The following is a 24521-nucleotide window of genomic DNA, read 5'->3' on the forward strand; positions in this document are numbered from 1 at the left end:
ATGTTGAGAATTGACAATCGATGATTGTGTTTATTCTGCCCGCCACACAACTTTGTTGTGGGAAAATACAAAATAAAAAGGTTTTATGTGAACTTTGCGAAGGACAGCACTGCCCTTTCATGGCATGTGAGTTCTGGCGTTGGGTTCGCACCATTAAAAGCTTTTGTGGATTTAGTATTGTGGGTGAGAGAATGACCTTCGCTCTCTGTTGCCAGTGCTGTCTTAAGTGTTTTTCTTTTCAAAGATCGCTGCAGACACCAAGGTCTGTGGGGATCGTCATTCTCTGGAAGTTTCACTGCCGATCCCTCTGTAATCCTCCACAACCCTTCTTAAAAATCTGTAGCCGGTACGTGGTCTTCCTTGATGTTTAGAAACCACAAATGTATCTGCAGCCTGCCCATGCACATGGAAGTATCCGTGTTTTCCCTCTTTCTTTCACTTCAGTTCTGACTCACACAACACTCACCGTACAGCAGCGCACACGCAGGTCTTCTCAACGTGAAACCTTGCATGCCTTGGTAACTGTACATAGTAGAAGTCTCATTGAAAGGGGAAAGTCTTGTCGGAGTTTCTTTAAAGCAGCCCTTTGATTATCATAGATCCTCCCAGTGGTTATCCAGTTACCGGCCTCTTTTCTCCTATTGGCTGAAAGGAGCTAATTATGCAAGGTAGTGAATCCCTGTGTGGGAGGTGGGGCCAAAAACTGAAAGAACTCCTTTGGCAGGCAGAATAGAGCTTTTATTGAGGATATTTCTAAGCTGACCATCAGGGACCAAATCGCTGGATTGTAAAAAAAAAAACCAAAAAAAAGGATAAAAAAGAAAACACATCTCAGCTGAATCACGCTTCTCCCCCTCTTTCATTCCTTCCCTCGTTTCATTTCAGTGAGACGGAGTGTAGCTCATGCAGTACCCAGCAGCAAACAGAATGCAAGGAATCTACAGTATTCCCCCGTCTTACACAAGAAGCCCCGTTCACTACTAAAGTCAAGAGAGGGGAGTGAGAGGCAGAGCCAGAGAGCAGTCAGGGGAGGATTCAGTCGGCTGTCGTTGAGAAGGAGGAACGTACGGTCTTGTCCTGTTCCGCTGTGCTCTTGTTGCCTCAGGTGTGCGTGCTCCTCCCTCCCCGCCGCGGTGCCCGCTGTCAGCTCCATCCCTGGGTGGCTGAGGCCATGGTGTTGGTGCTGCAAGCCCTGCTGCCCTGCTTCTGCACCCTGCTATCCCTGGACCTGCTGCCTGGGGTGGAACCTGCCGTGCCCCTGGAGGACTTCTACCCCTTTGGCCAGGACAAGGGCGACTCCCAGACCATCGCTCAGGACGACGGAGGCTCCAGGCTCGTGGAGATCTCCGTAGCTTTCCCCTTCTTTGGAGACAAGCACACGGGACTCTACGTGAGTACAAAGCAGTGTGTTTTTACTGATGTGTGCGTTTGCATTTACGTGTGTGTGTATTAATGTCTTCATTTTTTGCCATGTACAGTTATGTGTGTGCATGCACTTTGCAGTTGGCAATTGAAACTGACATGGTGTGGATTGTATGCGCCTGAGGGATAGGAGATTTGATGTGCAGCCAAATACAACATCACAGCGCCCTTTGAGATGTTGTATATGTTTGTGTGCGCTCACAAGATCTGGTGGGTAACCTCACTTGTAGAATATCGTGTTTACCCCCACGGGTGGAATCGTAATCCTTAATGACAGTCTCTTCACACAACATCTGACCCCCTCGCACTCTCAAGTGCACCGGGGGGAGAGTGTGAGAGAGAAATTATGAGCAGAACAGTGGCGAGCCCTGTTCTGGTAAGTCCACAATGAGCTGTTAAAGGAAATGACAGTTTGTGTTCTTACTGTTGCCACAGAGCATCTGTGAGCAGTTTGTTTTCAGAGAGGGTTGTGGGGGGGAAATATGCACGGCGGAGAGAGAGAGAGAGAGAGAGAGAGCAACAGCGCTCACGGGAGGAAGCTGAATGGTTTGACGAGGGTTTTCACGCACCGCAGTGAAACACACTTTGATCTGCGTGTTGTCATGGATTGGGTTCTGCCCGAGCGCACGGAAAGGCAGAACTCTCTTAAATCAACACCACCTGTTGAGGGTTTATGCACTCGCGTTCGCTCTCCTCCTCCTCCCCTGTTCAACCCATGGGCAGGAGAGCCCGAGGAACCATGGCAACAATGGGCAAGGTCAAAGGTCATCTTTCTAATCTAAGCGTCTGCGCCAATGGCGGTGAGGTCAGTGTCCCGATGAAGACATTTTTAAAACTCTCGTGCACGGACAGCGGCAGTGTTCGAGTGGTCCGGAGCTTTTGTGTGTCAGCAGTTGTGTTTTCCTCCCAGTTTTGCATTCCGGTGTATCACTTCCTCTGTAATAATACCGATGCACGTTGACTCAAATTACACAAGATATGACAAGTAACTTGGCGTGTTGTTTGAATTAGCATCTTATTATCTGGAGAGCTCCGCGTTAGATGCGACTTGATATCCTCTGGCTCACCCGGCATCTCATTGGGCTGCAATCCTGTCGTCACGCAAGGCGTAACGGATTGTGACAGGCACTTGAAAATACAGTCACGCTCATTTTGAAATCCCTCACCTGAATTCATTAAACATCTGCTGCAAAGCGCGCGGACCCCATGCTGATCTCTGCCACCGGAGAGCTGCTTTGAACAGTTAATATTTCAGTGTGTTGGGGGGGCTGAATTTGTGTGAGCGGTTTCTTCTCCCGGGAGTTTGTTCCGAGCCTCTGGGCAATGGAAGCCGGAGGACCAAACTGGATGTCGATGGTCTGTGGGTGCTGCCTTAATTCATTGTCATACATGATTGTGTTCAGCAGCCTTGGAACCCCTTCACAGCAGATCCCTTCAGACCCTCCTCTTCCAGTCTTTGTCCCTTCCGGAAGACATCTTATTTATAGCAGTTGTGGCCGAGATAAACAGCAGTAGATCTGAAGAGTGCCACAGCCGTGTGACTCTTGGTTACAGAAGTCATATCAACAGACCTGTACAAACATGGGTTACCCCCCACACACACACACACACACACACACACACACACGGTCCCGCCCCAGTCCCACTTCTGCCTGCTGGTAACCAGGCTGTCCCTCTGTTATGGTTTGTGTCAGGGAGTTTTCACATGTTGCTGGGATCTCTCCCCCTTCCAGGTCCCCCTCCCCATCCTCCCACGCCTCAGATAACATGGCAGGGGTCTTCCAGCTGTCCAGCTGCTTTATCTGAGAAATGACCAATCACTTTAACAGAACACAGATGTATCTGCAAAGGGTGTTAGGGGCTCCTAAACAATGCAGTTCGTGGGTTAACTGCTCTTACGGATGGCCAGTGTAAAGAACATGAAGGAGGATGTCCAAGGTCAGAAGAGAGAGCACGAGTTTCAAAGCAGATGTGAGAATAGATGGTTATGATCAAAGGTATTTATTGTAGATACATAAACTCACAGAGTGAAAACTGTGTTTTTATGCCGAAACGTGTCATTTATCATATTCAAATGTGCAAGATAAGGTGGAGGGCTTCTCCATATTTAGAAATAAACTACATTTCAAGAAAAATCTAATCTTTTTTTTTAAGATCCTGCCAAGAACGTGCTAAAGTGTAACTGCACTCTTCACAGATTGCACATCTGTGAGTGCTCATCTGCTCTTCAAAAGAGCTTCGACACTTCAGTTTGAGCCTTTTTCATTCACTCACTTTCCCTCACCACTATGTATGGCCCAAAGATGTGCGCATCAAGTTTTTATTCTTTGTACTCTGCATGGGTGCTTTTTATATGTGTGGGATGAGAGACGTGGCTGAGGGATGTTAGAAACGGTTTGCCCCCCATGGACGAGATACGTCTGCACGTACTTTCAAATGCATTGAAGTCTAAAAGTCAGTGGTGCATTTCAAAGGAGCGGTTCTGCATTTTGGTAAGTTTGCTTTTTTTCAGTTGGAGAGCTTGGTGAGGGGATTGTTGCCCCTCTCATGTCTGTCTGTTAACTCTGAAGCTGCAGCCGGGAGATGGTTAGCTTCGCTGAGCACAACGTTTTTTATTTTGCGCAAAAATAATAATAATAAGTTGTGGTTTTAAACCTCTTTCTTGGCCGAGCGCAGTGACTTCCTGCCGTCTCTGCTGGTTGCCTTGTAAGCTTGTGGCGATGACAAGACTCTAGGAAGTCAACGCTCCCAGCCAAGAAATAGTCTTGTTCATCTTCTCATCTGACTAGCGGCAAGAACACACATTAAGAATGTGTCCCAGAATACCAAGCGATACAATTAAGACCAACACTTTATTAAATCTATCCATATACAAGCATAAGAAGTCATGTTTTTGGTTTTCTAGTGCAGCACTTACCTTTCTTTCTAATGCCAGTTAATATTAGTTACTTAATTGATCAAAATTGTAAAATCCAACTTTGCAAATTAGAGTTTTTGTTACATCATCAATACCCCAAAGCTCCAAATCACTTGCACCACGTTGAAGTTGTATTAGACTGTTCCAGTGAAGATCTATTGCCTCGATCTAAAGTCTTTGGAGGAATCGTTGAGGCTGTGAGGAGACAAGCCCAGGGCACACACTGTTATCACTTCCTTCGGTCTCGTCAAATAACTGCACACGCTTGTGACTGTGAAACCTCCGTATTCGAAAGGGAAAGAGAATGTTTTCCTGCGCTGATCCACGGGCACCTTTTTCATTCGGCGGTTTGCTTTGGCTTGACTGAAGCCAGATGAAAGTTTATTTGTGTCCAATAAAAATGCTTTGCCTAAAGAAAACCACCCAAGCAAAATCCCGGATGTATCTGGCAGAAGAAGTCCCAAAAAATAAATAACGTGAGTCTTATTGTGGAGTGGCAACATTGAAAGTGAGAGAAATAAATACATTGGGGGGGGGAGCTTCTTACAGGGTTGACTGAGCGCACCTCTCTCTGACCTTGGTCATGTTACAACATAACACAAGGCAGCACTGAACCCATTCACACTCTCACATAAGTGTGATGCATCCCCACCCTTCACTGGATGCCCGATCGAAACCCACAAGAAATAGGAAAGTATGTGATCCGATGCAAAGTAAGAACGGTTCTGTTCCTCTCAGGTCATTGCCATGTCAAACTAGTCCCGAGAAAATATTAACGAGTAAGAAGTACACTTGTTTAAACAGTTCCAGATGCTACTACAGATTGGATTAGGTGGTGAAACATATTCCAGTATCGGGGTATAAACTCTATTTGGAGTTCAGCATGATTTCCGACACTAATTCTGCTGTAAGATGGGCGACTTCCAGACCGCTGCCACCACAGGACTCTCATTAGTGGCTGTGTGGGTGTGGGAGGTTTGTAGCTCATGTACATCCTTCTATTCATCCAGCCCTGTGCCCTCTCTCCTGTTTTTCTCCCGGTATCAGATGGCGCTCTGGCTGACCCCTGCCCCTGCAAGTCGGTCCTCTTTTTTTATTTCTTTCCCCACATCAGCCACGTTCTCACCACATCACACTGATGCATAGGGGAAGACTGCGGTCGGCCAATTAACTTAGCCCCTGTGCGGTGCCAAACAAAACTTCCTCTGCTGTTTTTACAGCAAGGTCCTTCAAATTATGGTTTTCATACAAGCGGGGAGCGAAGGCGAGCCATCCGATGCTGCTCTGTGAGCCGGGTGCCATTCACCCGGCTCACTCCAGCGCCTAGGAGAAACAGAAAGGTGCCGTGGTGGGAAGAATCGCCCCTTGTTGATATTATCCAGAAGTAATATATCAATTACTGTCACGTGAACTCTTCAGCCTGTAAAACTTGTGTCTTGTGAGGATGTTCAAAATGCAGCTGGTCAGACATAACCTAATGTTTGTGATATAAGTACTCTCTCCTTGTATGCTTCACTTTTCACCTTCTCCCCTAAATAACCTCCACGGGGCACCAAACATTCCTCATCGACTTCATGTACACCAGATCCTTCCCGAAGCAATAAGCTGTACCTTTCCCCCAAAGCTCTTTTACCTTGCACCACGGCAGAAAACCCTTGAGCAAAACATGAACATGTGCCACATGTATTGTCTTGGGTCTGTGGCTTTACGCTTGCAAGCCGCATTGTTGCTTCCTTCGCATGTTGTAATCCCTATTCAATATTTTTATACGAACAATAGATCACATTTATTTTTGTACGTTTAAGCGGTTTGTTTGTAGTAACACTCACACATAGTTATCACCTCACTGCGTTAGTTGTTCTAGCATCTTCACGCTCTTTTTTTTATAGGTTTTACAGCCTGTAACATAAACAATCTACCCAGCACCACACGATAACTAACAACTAGCTGGTGGACAACTGGTCATTGAGCGGTCCGATTTGTCCCCCTGGAGTTGTTGGACACCAAATCACAGCTCAGGAGAATGTATATTGGGCTTACATTAGCTATGTGGAGAGAAACGCATCTCTTAATGAATGTTAATGTTGTAATGTGCTGTCTGCTGGGTGTGTATATAGGTATCAGTTGGCAAACATATTACTGTACAATAACACAGTTTGGGGTTTACAGCTTGTTCTGCTGCCCTCGAGTGGCTAAAAAGTCAATTAATGCAGCTTTAAGAGGAAACGAATGCCAACATTTTTTATAAAGATCCCATCTGTGAGAGCAACTAAGTAATATTTTCATTATAAATCTATGTTAATATATATAAAACCACAGAAATGTTGTCTCCAAATGGCTGATTTGTCAGAATAGCAGTCGGAAATTTGCATTCATATAAAACAGAGAAATAACCAGAAATGCCCACCTTTGAGAGGAAAAGTGATGGTCGGTTTAATTTCTGTCAACTAATCAGTTATTTTTTTCAAATTGCTTCAGCGCTACACCAGTAATTGAGCGGTTAAAGTTGACCTTTGAGAAAGTTGATATTTCACCATGCCTCAGTACAGAGCTGCGGTGCTGACTGTGCATTTCTCACAGCGCAGCCATGTGGACGAAGGGGAGCATGTGTTCATTTATTTGGTTACTTTGCCGTTGGCAGACATCTGTGGGATTTAAAGGCCACGCACGTCTTTCCCGGTGTGTGAGCAACAGAAACCGGGTTCTCTCTGCCGCTGCCGTTCCACGGAATAAAGGTCGCCAGGCGTCTGCCGGCTACATGGGAAGCACAAACATCCGTTACGGTAGCGCTCGCCGCTGTTTGCCCCCGCGAGGTCAGAACACCTCCGCGCGTCCAGCTCCACCCTCTTCTCCTCAGCACTCCATGCACGCCTCACCCTACAACCAAGTCAAGGTGGCTTCACCTGACACGTGTAGTGAATTATAAAACTAACACCGAATCTCCTCCTCAGGTCAACAACAATGGTCTCGTGTCTTTCCTGAGGGAGGTGTCTCAGTTCACGCCTGTGGCTTTTCCGATCGCCGGGGACAGGAGGGTCGTGGCGCCGTTCTGGGCTGACGTGGACAACCGTCGAGCAGGGAGGGTCTTCTACAGAGAGAGCAAGGAGCCCTCCATCCTGAGGAGGGCCTCGGGCGATGTCAAGATGTACTTCTCAGAGTTCCCCAACTTCAACGCCACGTGGGCCCTCATCTCCACATGGCACCAAGTTACTTTCTTCGGAGGCAACTCCCTCACACCGGTATAAGCTCACTTTTAACTTTGCAGCCCTCCAGCATGTAGTTACTGTTTATTGCAGCTCTGATCCTTTGTGGAGGTTTCAAGTATCTAGATCAGTGATTCCCAAGCAGAGGTACTTAAACCTCAGGTGGTACTTCTGCAGTTGCCAGACGACATGTGGAAATAGTATGGAGTATTCCCAACAGTTTTTGATTTCAAGGAAAAAGTCAATTTATTGGTGTTTAGGAGTAAAATAACCGTCCAAATAAAATCGTCCAAATTGGTGTAATATAGACAATAAGTATTCAGCTATAATAGGCTGACTGCCCCTCACACACCTTCACCAGCCTGACTGTAACACCATGGACTCCACATGTCGTCACTGAGAGTGAATGAAAAGGACTTTTACAAGCTATTGGAGAAGTTGAAATGGTTTCGCTAAAAGTAATAATTAAATGGCTGAAACTTCCCGACATCTGCCACTTCAAATTGTAGCTTTAAGATTGCAAAGTATGAGAAAATATATGTGATAACAATGTCAATTTGTTGATGTGCTACTTAAAAACAACTGAAATGAAAACATGTGGAGCATGGCAGTGGTGTTATGGATCCAAGCTCCCCAGATAGAGATGAGCTACCTGGAGCCACTGGCCGAGATACTCTCAAAGTCCCAGGAAATAGCCTTGTTGCTGAAGTGGGATGTAATATCTGCAACAATTGAGGTTTCATTCTAATTGTAATTGCGACCTTCTCGCCATCTCCCTTGACAACAGGCACGATGAGTCTACAGTGTCTCCAGTCTGACTGAGATTTAAGTCTACCGTTAAAATGAGCAGTCTGTTGGATGCATGCCGAAGTTCTTTGAAATCAGGAAATGTTTGAACCAAGTCTGTTCCTCTCTACGCAGGTAAATACTTTCCAAGTGGTGCTTATTACAGATGGAGAGCTTTCCTTCACAATATTCCAGTACAATAACGTCACTTGGACTACAGGCATGCATGCCAGCAGTGGAGGGAACCTGGCTGGGCTGGGTGGGATTGCAGCGCAGGTGAGATAACATGTTTATTTATGTTTTGCTCATGGTTACAGGATGATCTGCTTCCTGTCAACAAACTAAACTTTTCAGGTGCCTGAACTCTGATTCGGACATTCTTATTTTTTGTGACGCCGGCCTCCTTTGCTGCTCTCTTTCCAGGCAGGTTTCAACGCCGGAGACGGGAAGCGCTATTTCAACATCCCCGGCTCGCGCACGGCTGACGTGGTGAACGTTGAGGGAACCACCAACGTGGGCTACCCGGGAAAATGGGTCTTCCGTATAGACGATGCGAATGTGGAAGTGGGCGGCTGCAATGATTCAAGTAAGACTTCTCAGAGATTAGTCCTCCTGCAAATTGTTGCTACTTTTAGGATTCTTGTTACCTCTCTCCCTCTCTCTCTCTCTCTCTCTAGCATCGGTGTGCCCACACCTGCGCCCGTGTCTGAACGGCGGCCAGTGCATCGACGACTGCATCACAGGCAACTCCTCCTTCACCTGCTCCTGCTTGACCGGCTTCACCGGCCGGCGATGCCAGATCGGTGGGTTATGGTTGGTCTGTTGTGCTCGACACACTCGTCACGGTGTGATGAATAACTGTCGACCCGAGATCAGCCAGGAAAAACAAGGTCAACTTGTATTTTTTTTAAAGAAGAAGAAAAATACTATAATTCACCTGACGTGCCAGAGGACATTTTCTTCATTTCTGTATCAGCTTCATGCTAATCCGTTGGCATTCACCTCCAACATAACCTTACCAGCTGACTTTGGTTTTCTTCTGTAGAGTCACAATACCTCCTTTGTCTTCCTCCCTGTCTCTGTAGATGTCGATGAGTGTGCCTCACATCCTTGCCAGAACGGAGGGACTTGTGAAGACCAGATTAATAGTTTCCTATGTCGCTGTGCACCTGGATACACTGGGACTCAGTGTGAAACAGGTACAAAACACACTCCCCTAAAGCTGATATACACAGTTGCATTTGTGTATTCATTTTTTATAGAATAGCTTCCGTATTACTCCATGAAAATTGCTCAAATCATAAGTAACAGTATGTACAAGAAACCCACATACAGTTCATATCATTTTACACAATAGCCAAATACCCCAAAACAAGTTGAATTGATGTTTTTCCGTTGATATAAAATAATGCAACATGTCTTCTCTGCATGCACTAAACATAGGCTGAAAGACCTGGAAAAACTCATTAATTAAGGTATTTTGTCTCTCATTAAGCAGTTTCCAAACACACACATACACAAAGTATTTGAGATTAAGTATTTGAAAATAGCTTGGTCCGGCCTCTCTGGTGCTCCGGGACCTATTCCCACAGTCCAGCCTGTGGAGATGTATCAAACCTCTTCTAATACCTTTCACAGCCAGCAGCACATACTTGCAGAGTGAGTGAAGCAGTATGGCGGATATATTAATCAGCTGAGTAAATATTCCATGAGCATGTCTCTCTGTCCCTCTGTGTGTGTTACAGACATTGACGAGTGCAAAGACAGGCCGTGCCTCAACAACGCGCTGTGTGTTCAGGGCACTGACAGTTTCACCTGTGTGTGTGAACCGGGTTACACTGGCGTCTTGTGTGAGACAGGTGAGCAGTCCGGGGGAAGGGGAGGCATCTCCCTCCGGAAGGAAGGAAACATTTTCTGCTGCTTTCGACATCAAGCTCAGTCTATTTGGCAGATGTGTTTGTCCAAAGAGTTCCCCATCGAGTCTATCTCAACAAATAGGTCCGAGTTGAGGTCATGGTTGAATTCATTTACTGTTCTTGTCCTCGGGTCACACATGGTAGCAGTGAAGAAAGGTCCCGGAAGTCATAGTTGGTTTTCCAAAAAGACGTTAACTAATCTGCTTCCTCTTGTGATTGATTGTTGATGAAACCTGAACCTTAGTGGGAAATTTAATGATCAGGCCCGGCACAGTTCATGAGTCCTTGTATCTACACAAGACGGGATTACTCCTAATACCAGACACCTGGTCAATGAGACCCTCTGCTTTCAGGAGGGAAGTTCATTGGTCTCAATCCCGGCTCAACGTCCTGACTTGGACAACCACATCTTGCTTTTCCGTGGGAAGAGTCTGAACATAAAACCGAGTCTACAGCAGGTAAAGCTCTCCCGTCTGATTCACTGACTTTTGTGCGCACTCCAGACATCAACGAATGCGAGTCGCAGCCCTGTCAGAACGGAGGGGAGTGCGTGGATCAGGTGGCCAACTTCACCTGCATTTGTCCCGCCGCCTTCACCGGAGCGCTCTGCGAGACAGGTGACTTGAATTCAACTTCAATTTATGATTTATTTTTTCATATGATTTTTTTCACACATTAACATGACCAACATTTCTGATAAATAAATCTCCTAAATTTGCTGAATAATAAAACTGTCATCTTTCTGGTGGACATACTATGTAACGGGGACATTGGTGCCGATTTACATTTTTTCAGCATATCTGGAATGCAATTTCTTGCTACCTGTAGGCCAAGATATGCTTTAATACCAATATATACAGTATATTTATCATGTACTGTATCGCATATTTCTCTCGAGCCTCTCATTAGAGAACTCTTGTCATGCAGATAGTTCTGTGTTTACTGGCTCAGGTTTTGAGGTATCGGTCTGATATCTGCCGCCACTCCAATAATAGTGTACAGCTTCCACAGGGAGCTGTAAAAGTAATTAAAAGTAATTTATACAGGTTGACCAGAGCAACATGGATACTTTCTTCTGAAATGACATCTATAAAAAAAAGTTGGATTCACCATTTTCAATGGACGTCATTCTGTTCCCCTCCACTCTTTTGGGGAGGCAGCATATATCTGAGAGACAGTCTAACTTGGGCAAATAAGTCGGCATTGCTAAATAGCACCAGCAGTAAGTGACCCTTTGACCCTTTGAAGCACATTCTTATCTTCCTCTCTCAGAGTTGGTGGTGCTGCAGGTCAATTCAACCGAGACGGAAAACCAAACAGGTAAAAGCATGTACAGCTTTAAGCTCTGCCAGTTTAGTTTCGGGTTTTTTCTTGGCGGTTTGATTCTCACAACGCCCGCCCCGCCGCCTGTCGTGCTTTCCCCACATGTAGCCGCGTGTGAAGAGGACGACTGCACGGAGCACCGGATTTGTGAAGACGCCGGCTCGGGAGCCTACAATTGCACGTGTGCGCCAGGCTTCTATGGCGACGAGTGTGAAGGTATTGTACACTTTTAGCCCGGCTGGTGCTCGCTGTAGGCCGCTGGGCAGGTAGGGAGCCGGTTTTTAAAGAGGAGCTGTGCTATCCCACAGGAATGTGGAGGTCTGCCCTGGAAGAGGCTGCTGTGATGATGGATTATTCTAATTATCAAAACTGTCACGGCCTCGCCCAGTTTACTACGGGAACCAGTCGCTTGATGTTGTGAATAATTGTTTTATAGCACATTTTATTAGTTTACCAACAAGAGGAAGTGCTTTGTCTAGACTTAAAAAGGCCTCTTTATGAGTCAAAGCCGGTCTTTGGTGTTCAGGTCATTTCTACAGACAGAGCTGTTGAAATATGCATGCCTTCAGCCGCTACTGGCTCCTCTGGAAGTCGGCCATCGCACCACACTATGGTTTCAAGCACACAGCTGCTGCTTGCATAACCATAGGGCAGTTTGAACACAAAATATGTATAACACTACCATCCTCAGCCAATGCTTCATACCTTCCTTTCATAAATTTTCATCAAGTCATTCCATATTACGTTTGATGTCTATATCACATATTAATAACTAGTGAGCCATTTAAAGCTAATTCCGGCTCCCATGAGAGGTCAGTATCACCTTCTGATAGCAGTTTGTTCTTTCTTTTTTTTCACCAAAAGCTCTTTAATAGTATTTGAGCTATTACAAATGCATGCTACTTCTCACCCTTGAGCTGAAATAACTATCAGTGCTTATATAGGCTCTCCTAAATCTCCCAAATACTTTCCTGCCTGGCTCACTTGGACAGCACAGTGGAAAAAGGAGCACGATCCGCCAAGGAAGAGAAAGTAGTGGGACTCAGAAGTGCCTAATCAGGGCTCCCAGATCAAAGGGCCCGGGCCGCACAGGTGGCCAATGAAAGTGGCTCTTGCAAATTAACAATCCATTAATTGCCCTCGGGGGCCGTGCGTTCTGGTCACAAAATATGCCCCATATCATCAGAAAAATAATACCCTCCACCGAGCTGCCGGGACTTCAAAGGGGAAGCCTTTTGTCTGCTGCGATACGGCCGCGTCCTTTGATCCGCCGCTGCAATTAAGGAGGAGAGGAAAATAAAAACATTCTTACAATTTGCACGGAGCGGATGTGCAGCGCGCTGACTGGTAATCGTCTGATCCTGTGCAGTTTGTTGGAAGAGATTTGGGGAAAAGAAATGACAGCAAATCAATGCATGGTTTACAGTACAGCAGATGAAAGACGCTCGGCATATGGTACACATGTTGAACTTTATACCCTCCGCCTGTGTTTACGTGTCGGTCAATGTAACATCCTACTTGCTTTCAAGGAGCTGGAGCAAACTTTCCAGCTTTGAGCCTTCCTCTTTTTCTCTTTCTCTCTTCCTATGTCTGCAGAGGAATGCCTTTGCCAGAATGGGGGTGTCTGTGTGGACATTAATGGGACTTGTGATTGCCCTTCAGGCTACACAGGACTCTACTGTCAGTTTGGTGAGTATGATACCTATAATCCTATCAGGTGTCCCGCATGAGCTTGGATTAATGTGGAAAAAAAGGAAAACGTGGGTCGCCGCAAGATCACAAATGCCTATACAGTTGCGAACCCGCCACCAATCACAATGCCTTTCTCTCAGAAGTAACCCAGACGCCATGCAGTAACAGCAGGACGTGTCCTGATGGCGGCCCTTGTTTGGAGTACGGAGGGACCTACCTGTGCACATGTCAGACGAGTGCAGCAGAGCTGGACCACAAGGACTTCTACCCCTATGGTAAGGCACCGACCAAACAACACGGCACTTCAGAGGCCATGTGTCGCTGCGGGAGCAGCTGGTTTCTATGGTGACAAAAACACACTGGTTTTGACGTGTCACTTTTTTGACATGTGTCACTTTCTATTTCAAAGGGAACATTTTGCAGTTTGCGTTTACCATGTGGCATTTGACACAATCATAAAATGACAAATAATCTTTGGGTTCTCTTATATTTTTTTCACATGCTGGAATACATTTCAAGAGGTCGCTCAGTGCAATGGAACACAGTCAAGTCTCGGTGTGTGTTTTTCAGTACAGCCCCGATCGGTCTGCGACTCCTCTCCGTGTCTGAATGGGGGCTACTGCTACGAGCGGGACGGAGGCTACACCTGCGAATGCAAATACGGATACCGGGGGAAGCACTGTGAAAAAGGTAGCATTATTGACCCACTAAAAGAATCCTTTCACATGGAGTGCATTTGTCAAAACGGCCTTCAGACTTATTACTCTTAATGCCCCAGGAAAGATGCCATTACTCATACTGCTGCCTGAAATATCACAGCGCCAAAAGGCTTATGATAATTTGTACTTATGACTGAGTTATGACCTATTTCTCTCCTGAATTACGACTTGAATTGCAATGTGCTGGAACCGATTTGTTTTGCGTGATTAAAAGCCGATGGGGCGACTATGGGTGAGTGGGTAGCAGGTCCGTCTTTCAATCAGGGGGTTGGAGGTTCAATCCCCGCCCTAGTCGATGTGTCCTTGAGCAAGACACTTAACCCTGAGTTGCTCCCTGTAGCTGCGTCTACAGTGAATGAATGTAACAGTACTGTAAGTCGCTTTGGATAAAAGCGTCAGCCAAATGACATGTAATGTAAAAGCCAGTCTCTGCTTCAAAGATTCCCTTCTCCCTGTCTCCCTCCAGTTCGACTCAATACCTGTGCTTCTGGGCCCTGCCGCAACGGAGGCTCCTGTAAGGAAGAGGCAGGGAGCTACAGATGTGTGTGTCCTTATAGATTCACTGGAAAACACTGTGAAGTGGGTGAGTGATATTCAAAACATTTCATACTCAATGCACAAACCTTTTTCCCTGCAAACTTGTGTCAAAGCATTTGAGTAGAAATGCACAGAAAGCATTCTCACCGCCAGAGAACTCCAGGGCTTTTAATGCTCCTAATGCCAGCACCACTGCTTATTCATATTTGGATGAGAAACATTTTTGTAAAACTAAACGATCAGAAAAGATTCTACATTTCGAATCAATGTTTGCTTCTGCACAAACCGATTGACACACAAGTTACGGATCTGGCAGTGGTTTTATACTCTGATCAATTTAAATCTACGGTCAAGAAAGGTCTTTTTTTTTAAAATTGGTCTTATTTGTTTGTCTGCTGGATTACAGAAAAAATTACTGGCAAATAAACGTAAAGGTTCGCATTAGCAGATACACAAATTATGTTTCACTTTTGTTAACATTGCGAGATTGGAGCTCTACACTCTGAGTGACGTAGTCTCTTGTATTCTCATCAAACATGCAACTTATTGTTCATTTTTGTCAATATTCTTATTATTAATACTCAGTGTATATGGTTCCTTGCAGGGAAGCCAGACCCCTGTGCCTCCAGCCCGTGTCTGAATGGGGGGACATGTTTCCACTACATAGGAAAGTACAAATGTGAATGCACAGAGGACTTCAGCGGCCGGCACTGTGAAGTAAGCAGGAGCTCCGTGCAAACCCCCGCAGGTAAGCAGACCGTGTGTCACCACACAATAATGTCCAGAGCTCGGTCTCGATGCCGAATTTTGGCTCACACTGACTTCAATGGATTGGCACAGGCAGGGGATATCCTGAGCTGTTCAGTGTAGAGATACTGGCTTCCCATCTGAAGATAATTTTAGCAGTGTTGCTGCACTGGAGACCCCACGTTTACAGATATAGAGCGGCTACGTAACCTATATAAAGTACGGCCCGATGATTCATGTCTGCGTGTCCCAACAGCACGCTGGAGATAATTTTAGGAGGATAAAAACAGAGCGGCTGGATGGAAAACACCTCTGTTGTTGTTAGCGTGTTCCTGGATGAGCCCCTTCAAGCCCCGACGTTTTGTCAGCTTGCGTCACACTGTGGCCGAGCTGACATTAACAACGTGTTTGTATTCATTTCAGAGGTCGGTTGCGGGCTGCCTCCGCAAGTGAAGCATGCCGAGATGCAGTTCTCCTCAACAACAACCGGCTCCATGGCGGTCTACGTATGCCACTCAGGCTTCATATCTGTGCCCAGAGCCACCCAGAGCATCTGTGGTATTCAGGGAGACTGGAGCCAGCCACCCATTTGTGAGGGTCTGTAACACACATCCTGAACAAAAGCAGTCTTTTAATGATCCCTGAAAAGCTCTAATTGATGACGCTCCGGTAATTATAAAAGTGGATAATCTTCTGTCCTAATATTTTCCTTCCCCATCATTACAGAGATCAACGAATGCCTATCACAGCCTTGTCTTAATGGGGGTAAGTGTCGGAACCAGGTCGGATCCTACCAGTGTGAGTGTGTTGACGGCTACAGTGGAAACCGCTGTCAGAAAGGTAAAGCTTGATCCTAGACGTTGAATATTAAATGCAGAAATTCAGTACACCTGTAGCTTCCTGTGTATATGTGTGTGTCTTCTCTCTCAATAGGTGTAAACGGATGCCTGTCGGAACCTTGCAAGCACGGGGCTCCATGTGAGGACCGGCCCGGCTCCTACCTCTGTCATTGTTCTCAAGGCTTCAAAGGCCAGAACTGTGAAATAGGTACAATGTTCATCCGATCCGTTGCATAACTTTTGAAGCTTCTACATTTATTTACAGCGATCAAGTTGTACTGTACGTAACTGTGTGCAGAGCAGGACGGGTGTAAGTCCCACCCCTGTCTTAATGGAGGCGTGTGTCGGGGTTACAGACGGAATTATCTGTGTGTGTGCAAAGACGGCTTCTTTGGGGACCAGTGCCAGATGTGTAAGTGGCTTCGCGCTGCCTCAAGAGTATGTCAAAAGCAAATTCACCTGCACTAGGTTGTGCAGCAACCGCAAACCGTGCTGTATCAACTGCTTGTCTCTGTCCCCCCCAAGTGGAGAACCCGTGTGTACTGCAACCTTGTGGAAACCGTGGCCTGTGCAGGAGTGACAAGAGAGGGAACTACAACTGCGTGTGCAGAGTCGGACACACGGGCAAAGACTGTGAGAAAGGTCAGTCCGAGTCACACCGAAGGGCGTCAGCTTGTCGTTTGTCACCCCCGTGCTCGCGGTAGCTCATCGTCTGCACTGCAAACACAACTCTGTCATAATGTAATGTCTGAATTTGACATTAAGTAAGGTTGCCACTGTTCCTAGACCTGTTGCCCCCCTCCGGTCTCCACGTGCTGCGCGTGGAGGAGAACGAGGTGGAGCTGCGATGGGACGAGCCAGAGCCTTCCCACAGCTTGATCAGCGGGTTCCTCGTCACATACGGCCCCCTCGGCCAGCGCGATCCCAAAACGGACCTGCTGGAGAGGCAGCAGTCCTCCCACGTCATGCGAGGCCTGATACCCGGCCTGCTTTACAACATCTCCACCTTCTCCATCAAGCGCAACACCAAGAGCAACGACAACAGTCAGCCTGCCACCGCACTCATACGCACCAGTGAGTATTAGTAAGAAAGGCTTCTGGAAAGCGTTTCTCTCTCATTTGTGGAGGAGTTTTCATGTGTGTGTTTCTGTGCTAGGACCTCAGCCAGTGGAGCAGCTGCAGGTGGTCAACGTGTCCTCCTCACAGGTGTGGCTGAGCTGGCTGGTTCAGGCGGCTCGTCATGCAGCCATCAGTGGGGTGCGCGTTTCTCTGTGGCCCTCAGATGGCAGCGAGGCTCGCACTGCCGTGCTCAACACCAGCGCCACAGAGCACACCTTCAGGTGGGGTTCTGCGCTGTGCCACAAGCACTGATAACCCAGAAGTTGAATCGTATGCACTGATCTGCAGCATCCTGTGTGTCCACCAAATGGTGCTGATGAGGCGCAGCACTTTGGATGGCTTTGAGTGATATACATCTTACAGCCACGAGAGGGCGCTGTTTAATCTCTGTTTGATGCTCTCAGCAGTGTTACGGGGATGATGAGGTCAAGTGTCCTTTGTTTGCTGTAGTGCCATTTTCTCTCTGTTTCCCAGTTCATTACTCCCTGGTCTGATGTACACGGTGGACGTGTTGACTCAAAGTGGAGTCGGACCGGATGAGTTTCCTTCCACCAGCCACTCTGCTGGGCCACTGCGATTCTGGACAAGTAAGTCACATGTCATCATTCAGTAGTTATCAGAACGATAATAACACGACCGCTCGCCGCCTGATTTGATGCTAGTGTTTCAATTATAATTATAAAATACAATGCACGTCTCTGTGCATTTGTAAACGCTTGTCATAAGTTTGTTTATGTATTCAACACGTGTGTGATAGCTGGTCAAGTGAAAATGTTATTAACCATCAATTTCAATTCATGTATGTTCTTTAACCTCATCCTCTATAAACATACAAACATCACAAACAGTCAGTACCGGCTAAATGCTCACACTCCTAAATGTATTGTAAGCGTAGTTAAAGGAAGTTTGTAATTAGTTAGTGATCGTCATTTGTACAAAGTGTTTATGATCAGTGTGTAAAGGGTTAACACATCTCCCTAACCCACTGTAACCCATCAATATAGGTTTAAAGCAATGTTAAACAAGAGGAAATGCAAAGCAAACCCAAACTGAGAACATATTATGTCATTCAGGCCATTTCTGGTTCTGGTTTTTAACTGGCAGCTCTGAATGTTGCATCTCGTGAATTGGCAGCTTGACAGACACAAATGAGCAGCAATAGGCAAGTCCAGCCAATAAATCATTTCCAAGCACAACCAAATCATAGCATAATGTTGAAAATCAATGCAAATAAAGTTAAAGAATGGTTACTGTAGCATGTGTACCGCGCATACTGAAAGAATACTTTTCATGCTGCCCATAAAACGATGTGACCGTCTACATGTGTTTCTCTCTCAGGGCCTCTCCCCCCACAGAACCTCTCCATGTCACACGTGACCACTAACTCAGCACTGATCACCTGGAGCCGCCACCCGAGAAACGTCCCAGATGGCTTCGTGGTCAACGTGACCCGAGGGTTGAACACCAGGAGTCGCTTCCTGCCCAACGGCAAATTAGGATCGTATACCCTGCGCGAACTGACGCCAGGACAGAACTACTATGTGACCCTGACGTCGGTGAAGAGCACGGGGCAGGAACAGATCCACAGCATACCTCAGCACTTAGCCTTCACTACCTGTGAGTGTCCGGCTTGAGAAGAAATGATTCTGTTATGCACTGCGTCTCTTCTGTTGACAATGTTGAAGGCATGCCCAGCTATTCAGCGAAAGTAGACACTGAGTATGTCAGGTCCATCTATTTTTTTCCCCCACCATTTTGTTTATTGATTAGGAGTAATTAATACTAATAATAATTATAATTATAAAAATTGAAATAGAAATAGAAAGTTAATCAAATATAATATATTATAGCAATAGTAATATTAAAATTGTTCGTTAAAATAATCTAAAAAATATATATTATATATATATTATGTTTATACAAATGACCAGTTATATGCAGAAAAATATATTTTAATAAAAATACAATTTAGAGTAAACAAAAAACTGACAATACCTTCCGTTTCTAAGGAACTGTGAGAAGAAGAAAGACCCCCGTGTTTTCTTAAGTCTTGCTGATAAACCTCCCAATGTCAAATAAGTGATATTAAAACGCATTCTGTCCACATTTCCTATGGCCCAGTGCCAATGGGGGCAAGATCAGGGAGAAGAGAGAGGCCTAGTGGGACTGGACAGGGGCCCAAGGTGGCACGCACACCTCCCCCATCTCAGGACTTGGGAGGCTCCACGGAAACAGAGAACTCAGACGAGTTGCCCAGGTACCCGCGGAGGGTTGGTGGTCATAAAAACATATACAATGGTAAGAATTTGTTTCAACCTGCTCATTCAGCCGACGATAATTAACCACTAGCGTTGTTGTCTTCTCTGTTGCAGATTCACAGAACTCATTGTCAGAAGGGGAAAGATAACAACCAAGTTCCCCCACTTACCTCGAAAAGCTGTTCGACATCGCTCTAGTAAGTACAAGTGGGGGCAACCATGTGATGAGTCATCACTATGACACTGATTGACAAGTTTTTTTCAAATATTTAATGTGCTAGCAACAGCATTTACCACGAGAGGTATAAGACCATGTGGACACAACCGCCCAGTAAGGTGTTTCACTCTGCTTCTAAGTTCCAGATCAATTCAGCAGAGGAACATTAGTACATTCTCTATGTTCATTTTCATGGTATAATTTCCAGTATATGCGTTTTCACTTTTTTTCATCTAATGCATCCCAGTGCAGAGGTTTACAGCCTAAAGCCTAAACAGAGAAGCTGTTTTACAGATGTTATCTTGTGTTCTGGGAAATAAGCTTCCTTTATTAAATTACTCTGCCCATCTTAATGATGCTACACCCATGATGTCGTAATATGATTTTGACCATTTCACGCACATTAAAAAAACTTTAAACTATCTCATTTAGTATGACACCTAAATATTGCCGTCATTCATTTTTCTTGTGTGATTTTACGTTGATCTGTGACAGAAGGTGTTTTTCCCTGCAGGACCTGACCCACCAATGAAATTAGAGAAGATGGAAGAAACAACAAACAAAATCAGCCTTGCACTGGAGATTCAAGCAGGTTTAAGAACGAAACCCGGTAGGTGTTTTTTTGTTTTTCGCATGCCTTTGTAATTGATCCCAGCTGATGTGGCGCACCGACTACTTATTTACGTCCACGTGTAACTTATCATTGGAGTTATGTGTGCTGTGATTGAAAAATCAATGAGGATGCTACCTGTAAGAGACAGGATGTTGCATTCTGGAAAAGAAGAAGAAAAAAAACCAGCAGGGAGGTAGTGGTGTAACAGCTGGAGGTAATGTGGAGTAGTGGGCCTGAAACTTGAGACCCACACTCATTCTGTACTGTGGATGTTGACGGCAGCTGTTGTGTTTTTAGAGTTGCCACAGGACTGCCGCAGCCTGCCCTGCCAGAACGGCGGTACATGTGTGAGTGGAGGCGACTCCTTCATCTGCGACTGCGCAGCCGAGTTCAAGGGCAGACAGTGTGAACTGCGTAAGTTGATGTGCTTAAAATAAATCTTGGTTCAGCCTGCACGGACACATTCATGCACACAACATGTAGTGACACAACATATCGGTGTATCCCCTCTTATATAATTACAACAGCGGGGAGGAGAAAAAATCCCATGTAGAGGGCCAGACCTCTACGAGGTCTCAATCTTATCCCAACCTTGAGACGCCCAGAGCTTCCTCACGGAAGGCCTGCCAAGTGGCAAGGGCTGCGAGGTTGATTGCTATGACAGTTTCCTACAACAACAACAACGAAGTCTCACACTATATGTCTGAAGAGTCGACGGCTATACACTGGCAGTTCTGTGAGGCTGCACTTAGCACGCTAACGCTGACGTATGCAAGTGTGACGTGTACCATGCTCACAGTCCTAGTACTAGCATGTTTGGAGTTGGCCATTTTCGTTGGCATTAAATATTTAAAATGTGTTCCCAAAGGGCTCCGTTTTCTCTCAATGTAGCCGGAGGATCTGGAGGTGTGAATCCCGGCGTGATCTCGGTCAGATGTGCACGTCATCGTGTAAGCTGACTACAGAGCTCTGAGCTATGCATAGACCTCTGGTTTCTCCAAAAGCAGGAAACACGCTCCACTGACAGTTGACCCCTCTGACATTTATAAGTGGCTTGGTTAACTTTGAGGGGGGGGGGGGGGGCATGAACGTATAACACAAAAACGCTGGCAGCAAAGGCACAAAGCAGCATCTTATTTGCCCCACTTTCCTTTTCTGTTTTTCAGAGAGACGGTTTATAATGTCTTCTGAATGTTCTGAGGCAGTAGTACATTATCTGTGAACAATATCCTTCTTGTTTGGATCTTTGGTGTGTGTGTGTGTGTGTGTGTGTGTGTGTGTGTGTGTGTGTGTGTGTGTGTGTGTGTGTGTGTGTGTGTGTGTGTGTGTGTGTGTGTGTGTGTGTGTGTGTGTGTGTGTGTGTGTGTGTGTGTTTGATTAACTACCTCGGCCAATGTTTTACAGGCTCAATTCATTTAGTCAAAATGAATAACACACACCAGTGTTATGGGTTCCTGTCTTCATAAGAGAAAGCTTATTCCTCAGAAGGAAAGGTTTATGAGAGAAAAAAGCCGATTATGAGTTTCTGAAGAAAGAAATGTGTGCGATATCTATGGCCTTGTATATACAGGTAATCTGACTTTAAAAAAAATCAGTTTTACCGCTTTCACAGGGTCATCGTATATGACATCCAATAACGTAGTCAAACAACATGAGTCTGATTCCTGTGTGAAAGGATGTTGATGAAGCCGTGCGCGAGGAGACACTGGACCTCTTGAGTCCTTCTCTCCACCTAAACATCCAGCGTCAGATTGTTTAAACATTCCTTTCCTAAAACCATCCGTCAGCCGTAGAGAGAAGGGCTCCGTCCCACGTGACTCCCAAACCAGTCCATGCTTAAAAAACATTTGTGACTCGTGTTGTGTTTTGTTGTTGTTGCAGTGTGCCAGCGCGTGCCGCACCCCTGCACCCGTCTCTACTCCGAGACCAAGAGCGTGCCCGTCTGGGAGGGCGGAGTGTGCCACTACCTGTAAGCCCCACATCAGGCTGTGGATCTGCTGTTCCGGAGCTGAAGAAAAGCAGAGCTTGTTTTTGTAATTGACCGGATCCGTGTTTTATCCTCCGCAGGTACAAAAGAACGTATAAAGTACAGCAGGATGTTTGTTATCGAGAGATTTGTGAACCGACGCCTCCAAAGAACAGTCAGAGTGAGTTCAAAAAAGAAAGAAAAAACTAAGCTGTCTGAGCAGTGTTGAAGTTGTTTTTAGCAAAGGATCCAATGTGACTCTTTTCACACGCTGATATTGTCTTTCCTAACAGTCAGAAGAACAAACAGACAACAATAAAAGGTTAGTTTTCTTAAACACAATCAACAGAATCATTCCCTCCAATATTGTACATGCACAAGATGGAAAGATCGTTGGCGGTCGTCTCATAAACGTTGTTCTTCTTTTATTTCCAGAGCCCTTTGGTTACGGATGAAAGGACTGTCATCACTGTCGTGTGGAAAAACCCTAACTTCAAATTTGGTGTTTATAATCTACTTGAAGTACCGTAACTGATTATTTTTTTGTGCTGAGAAACTCTTGTCAGAGCTCACTGTAACATTATTTTAAAACATTTGGAAAGAAAAAGATCATCATTCATGTGGCAATATGGTTGTGTTTGTTCATTCCTGAGAGCTGTGTTTGGAGCTCCGTGCCTCGTGAGAGGACTTCGGTCCATCAGATGAAAAAAGGCCCCATATCGTTTATTATTTGTAATGCGCGATGACAGATTTCTTTTTACGCACAAACACACACGTGTGCAAATGTTACCGGTGAGCAGTCTACCGCCCCGGAGACCTTTTATACCTCATGTCCATAATCCATGCTGACACATTAGGAGAGGTTTTTTATGATTTGTGATTCAGCTGCAGGTGTTGTCCCTCAGGTAAAATAACTGTAGAGTGTTCCGAGTCCCAATCTTTTCCTTGTGCCTCCCCACTCCATGAAATCATCTCTTGCTCTGACAACGGGGCAGTGTTCCCTGTGTATAAATATCTTTCTCTGTGTCTTAGCAGGCATCACTGCTCGCGATTCTGTAAATAGTGTTTATAGGCCATTTTGCAAGTGAATATTTTAATAATAAAAATGTTAAAATGTTTGGTGCTCCCTGTGTCTTTTGGGGTTTAAATATGCATCCGGGCTTACTTCTTAGAAAGTGGACATGGTCTTCTAGTAATTGTGTTTTCGCTCAGTTTATCATTTTCCATATATTCATATAAACCTGCTTACATGTTTCCTTCCATGCATATATGTTGGGGTCTTACATTAGTATTACCATGACACATGGTCAATACTTCCATTAGCTCTGGGACATTGGTTTGATGAAAGGCCACCAAAAGTAGCAGGATAGGAAGTGGGGGACCGGCCTCACATTCCGCTTTTGGTTCAATTTGTTGTCATAGTTGGCGGGATCCCATCCCAAGAAGGTCTCTAGTTAATCCCTCGTGGTGTTTATCATCATTCAGTTGTAGATAGAGATCATCTTGCGATGGGCCCCGATACTTCCGGCGCAAGTGCTGGGACCACAACCCCCTTTAAACAGCTATGCACTTGTAAAGTCTCGGGATGGCATCTTGCGCGGTTGTGATGCTATCATGTTGACATCTGCCACAAAAAAAAATTAGAATAATGATTATGTGTATAGCACAGTTTGAAATAAACCAAAATCTCAATCTGTTCCCATAAAGGGTTAGAGTAGAGGTCCTGGGACAGGGATGCCGTATGTGTACAGATTGTAAAGCCCTTTGAGACAAATTTGTGATATTGGGCTCTACAAAATAAACAATTGAATCTGAACCAGGACCCTCGGGAAAGGCTGATGCTTCCACATGGCAAAGTACTTAAGACTGCTTCAGTGTTAGTTCCTGCTGCAGTCGGTGTCCCCGGGACCACAAGAGAGACCACAACCTGTTTGACCCACGCAGACACATGGGACAGTACAGTCCCCCTGCTTCACAACTCCACCAAGTAACGGTGACAGATCCTCATATGCACCATCAGAGAGGTCCCTCCCTCTACATACAGCCAGGTGGCACGCTGAAGGGAAAACATACATAAGAAACGACAAAAGCACATTACTTCGCAGAAGGGGTTCGGTAAAGGAGTAAAATGGTATGCTAGTATACGGCCTTCACGTTCACGAGATCTCAATCCAGTTAAACATCTATATAGGAAATCATCGGAAGTCAAAGCCAGGAACACATTTTTTTTAAGGATGGTGTTTATCC

At 45.6% G+C, this 24521-nt stretch overlaps 1 protein-coding gene across 4 annotated transcripts; it reads left to right on the forward strand.

Moving 5' to 3' along the window:
* The first annotated feature begins 147 nt into the window (after positions 1-147).
* sned1 (sushi, nidogen and EGF-like domains 1) lies at positions 148-23392 on the forward strand. 4 transcript variants are annotated; one of them, XM_056414890.1, is made up of 32 exons: positions 155-1390; positions 7291-7578; positions 8464-8604; positions 8752-8914; positions 9006-9131; positions 9414-9527; positions 10074-10187; positions 10748-10861; positions 11517-11564; positions 11676-11783; positions 13164-13256; positions 13403-13534; positions 13830-13949; positions 14445-14561; positions 15120-15263; positions 15686-15859; positions 15989-16102; positions 16196-16309; positions 16400-16513; positions 16627-16743; positions 16888-17175; positions 17258-17441; positions 17695-17807; positions 18559-18837; positions 19342-19477; positions 19593-19675; positions 20210-20305; positions 20606-20722; positions 22190-22277; positions 22376-22455; positions 22568-22596; positions 22710-23392. In XM_056414890.1, the coding sequence occupies exons 1-31, from the start codon at positions 1172-1174 to the stop codon at positions 22591-22593; spliced, it is 4164 nt and encodes a 1387-aa protein (XP_056270865.1). In that variant the 5' UTR covers positions 155-1171; the 3' UTR covers positions 22594-22596; positions 22710-23392. The 4 variants fall into 4 exon arrangements, with proteins under 4 accessions (XP_056270868.1, XP_056270866.1, XP_056270865.1 ...); XM_056414889.1 differs by having other exon boundaries at positions 156-1390; positions 13400-13534; XM_056414891.1 differs by lacking the exon at positions 18559-18837 and having other exon boundaries at positions 153-1390; positions 13400-13534.
* Positions 23393-24521: the final 1129 nt, after the last annotated feature.

The sequence above is a fragment of the Pseudoliparis swirei genome, chromosome 5, assembly GCF_029220125.1.
Source record: "Pseudoliparis swirei isolate HS2019 ecotype Mariana Trench chromosome 5, NWPU_hadal_v1, whole genome shotgun sequence".
Lineage (NCBI taxonomy): Eukaryota > Metazoa > Chordata > Actinopteri > Perciformes > Liparidae > Pseudoliparis > Pseudoliparis swirei.

Bases quoted from the DNA above. Each gene is read 5' to 3' on its own strand.
- sned1 (XM_056414889.1), top strand. From the start codon at position 1,172: ATGGTGTTGGTGCTGCAAGCCCTGCTGCCCTGCTTCTGCACCCTGCTA. The intron at 1,391-7,290 runs GTGAGTACAAAG...TCTCCTCCTCAG, and splicing joins ACAAGCACACGGGACTCTAC to GTCAACAACAATGGTCTCGT. The intron at 11,784-13,163 runs GTATTGTACACT...CTATGTCTGCAG, and splicing joins CTATGGCGACGAGTGTGAAG to AGGAATGCCTTTGCCAGAAT.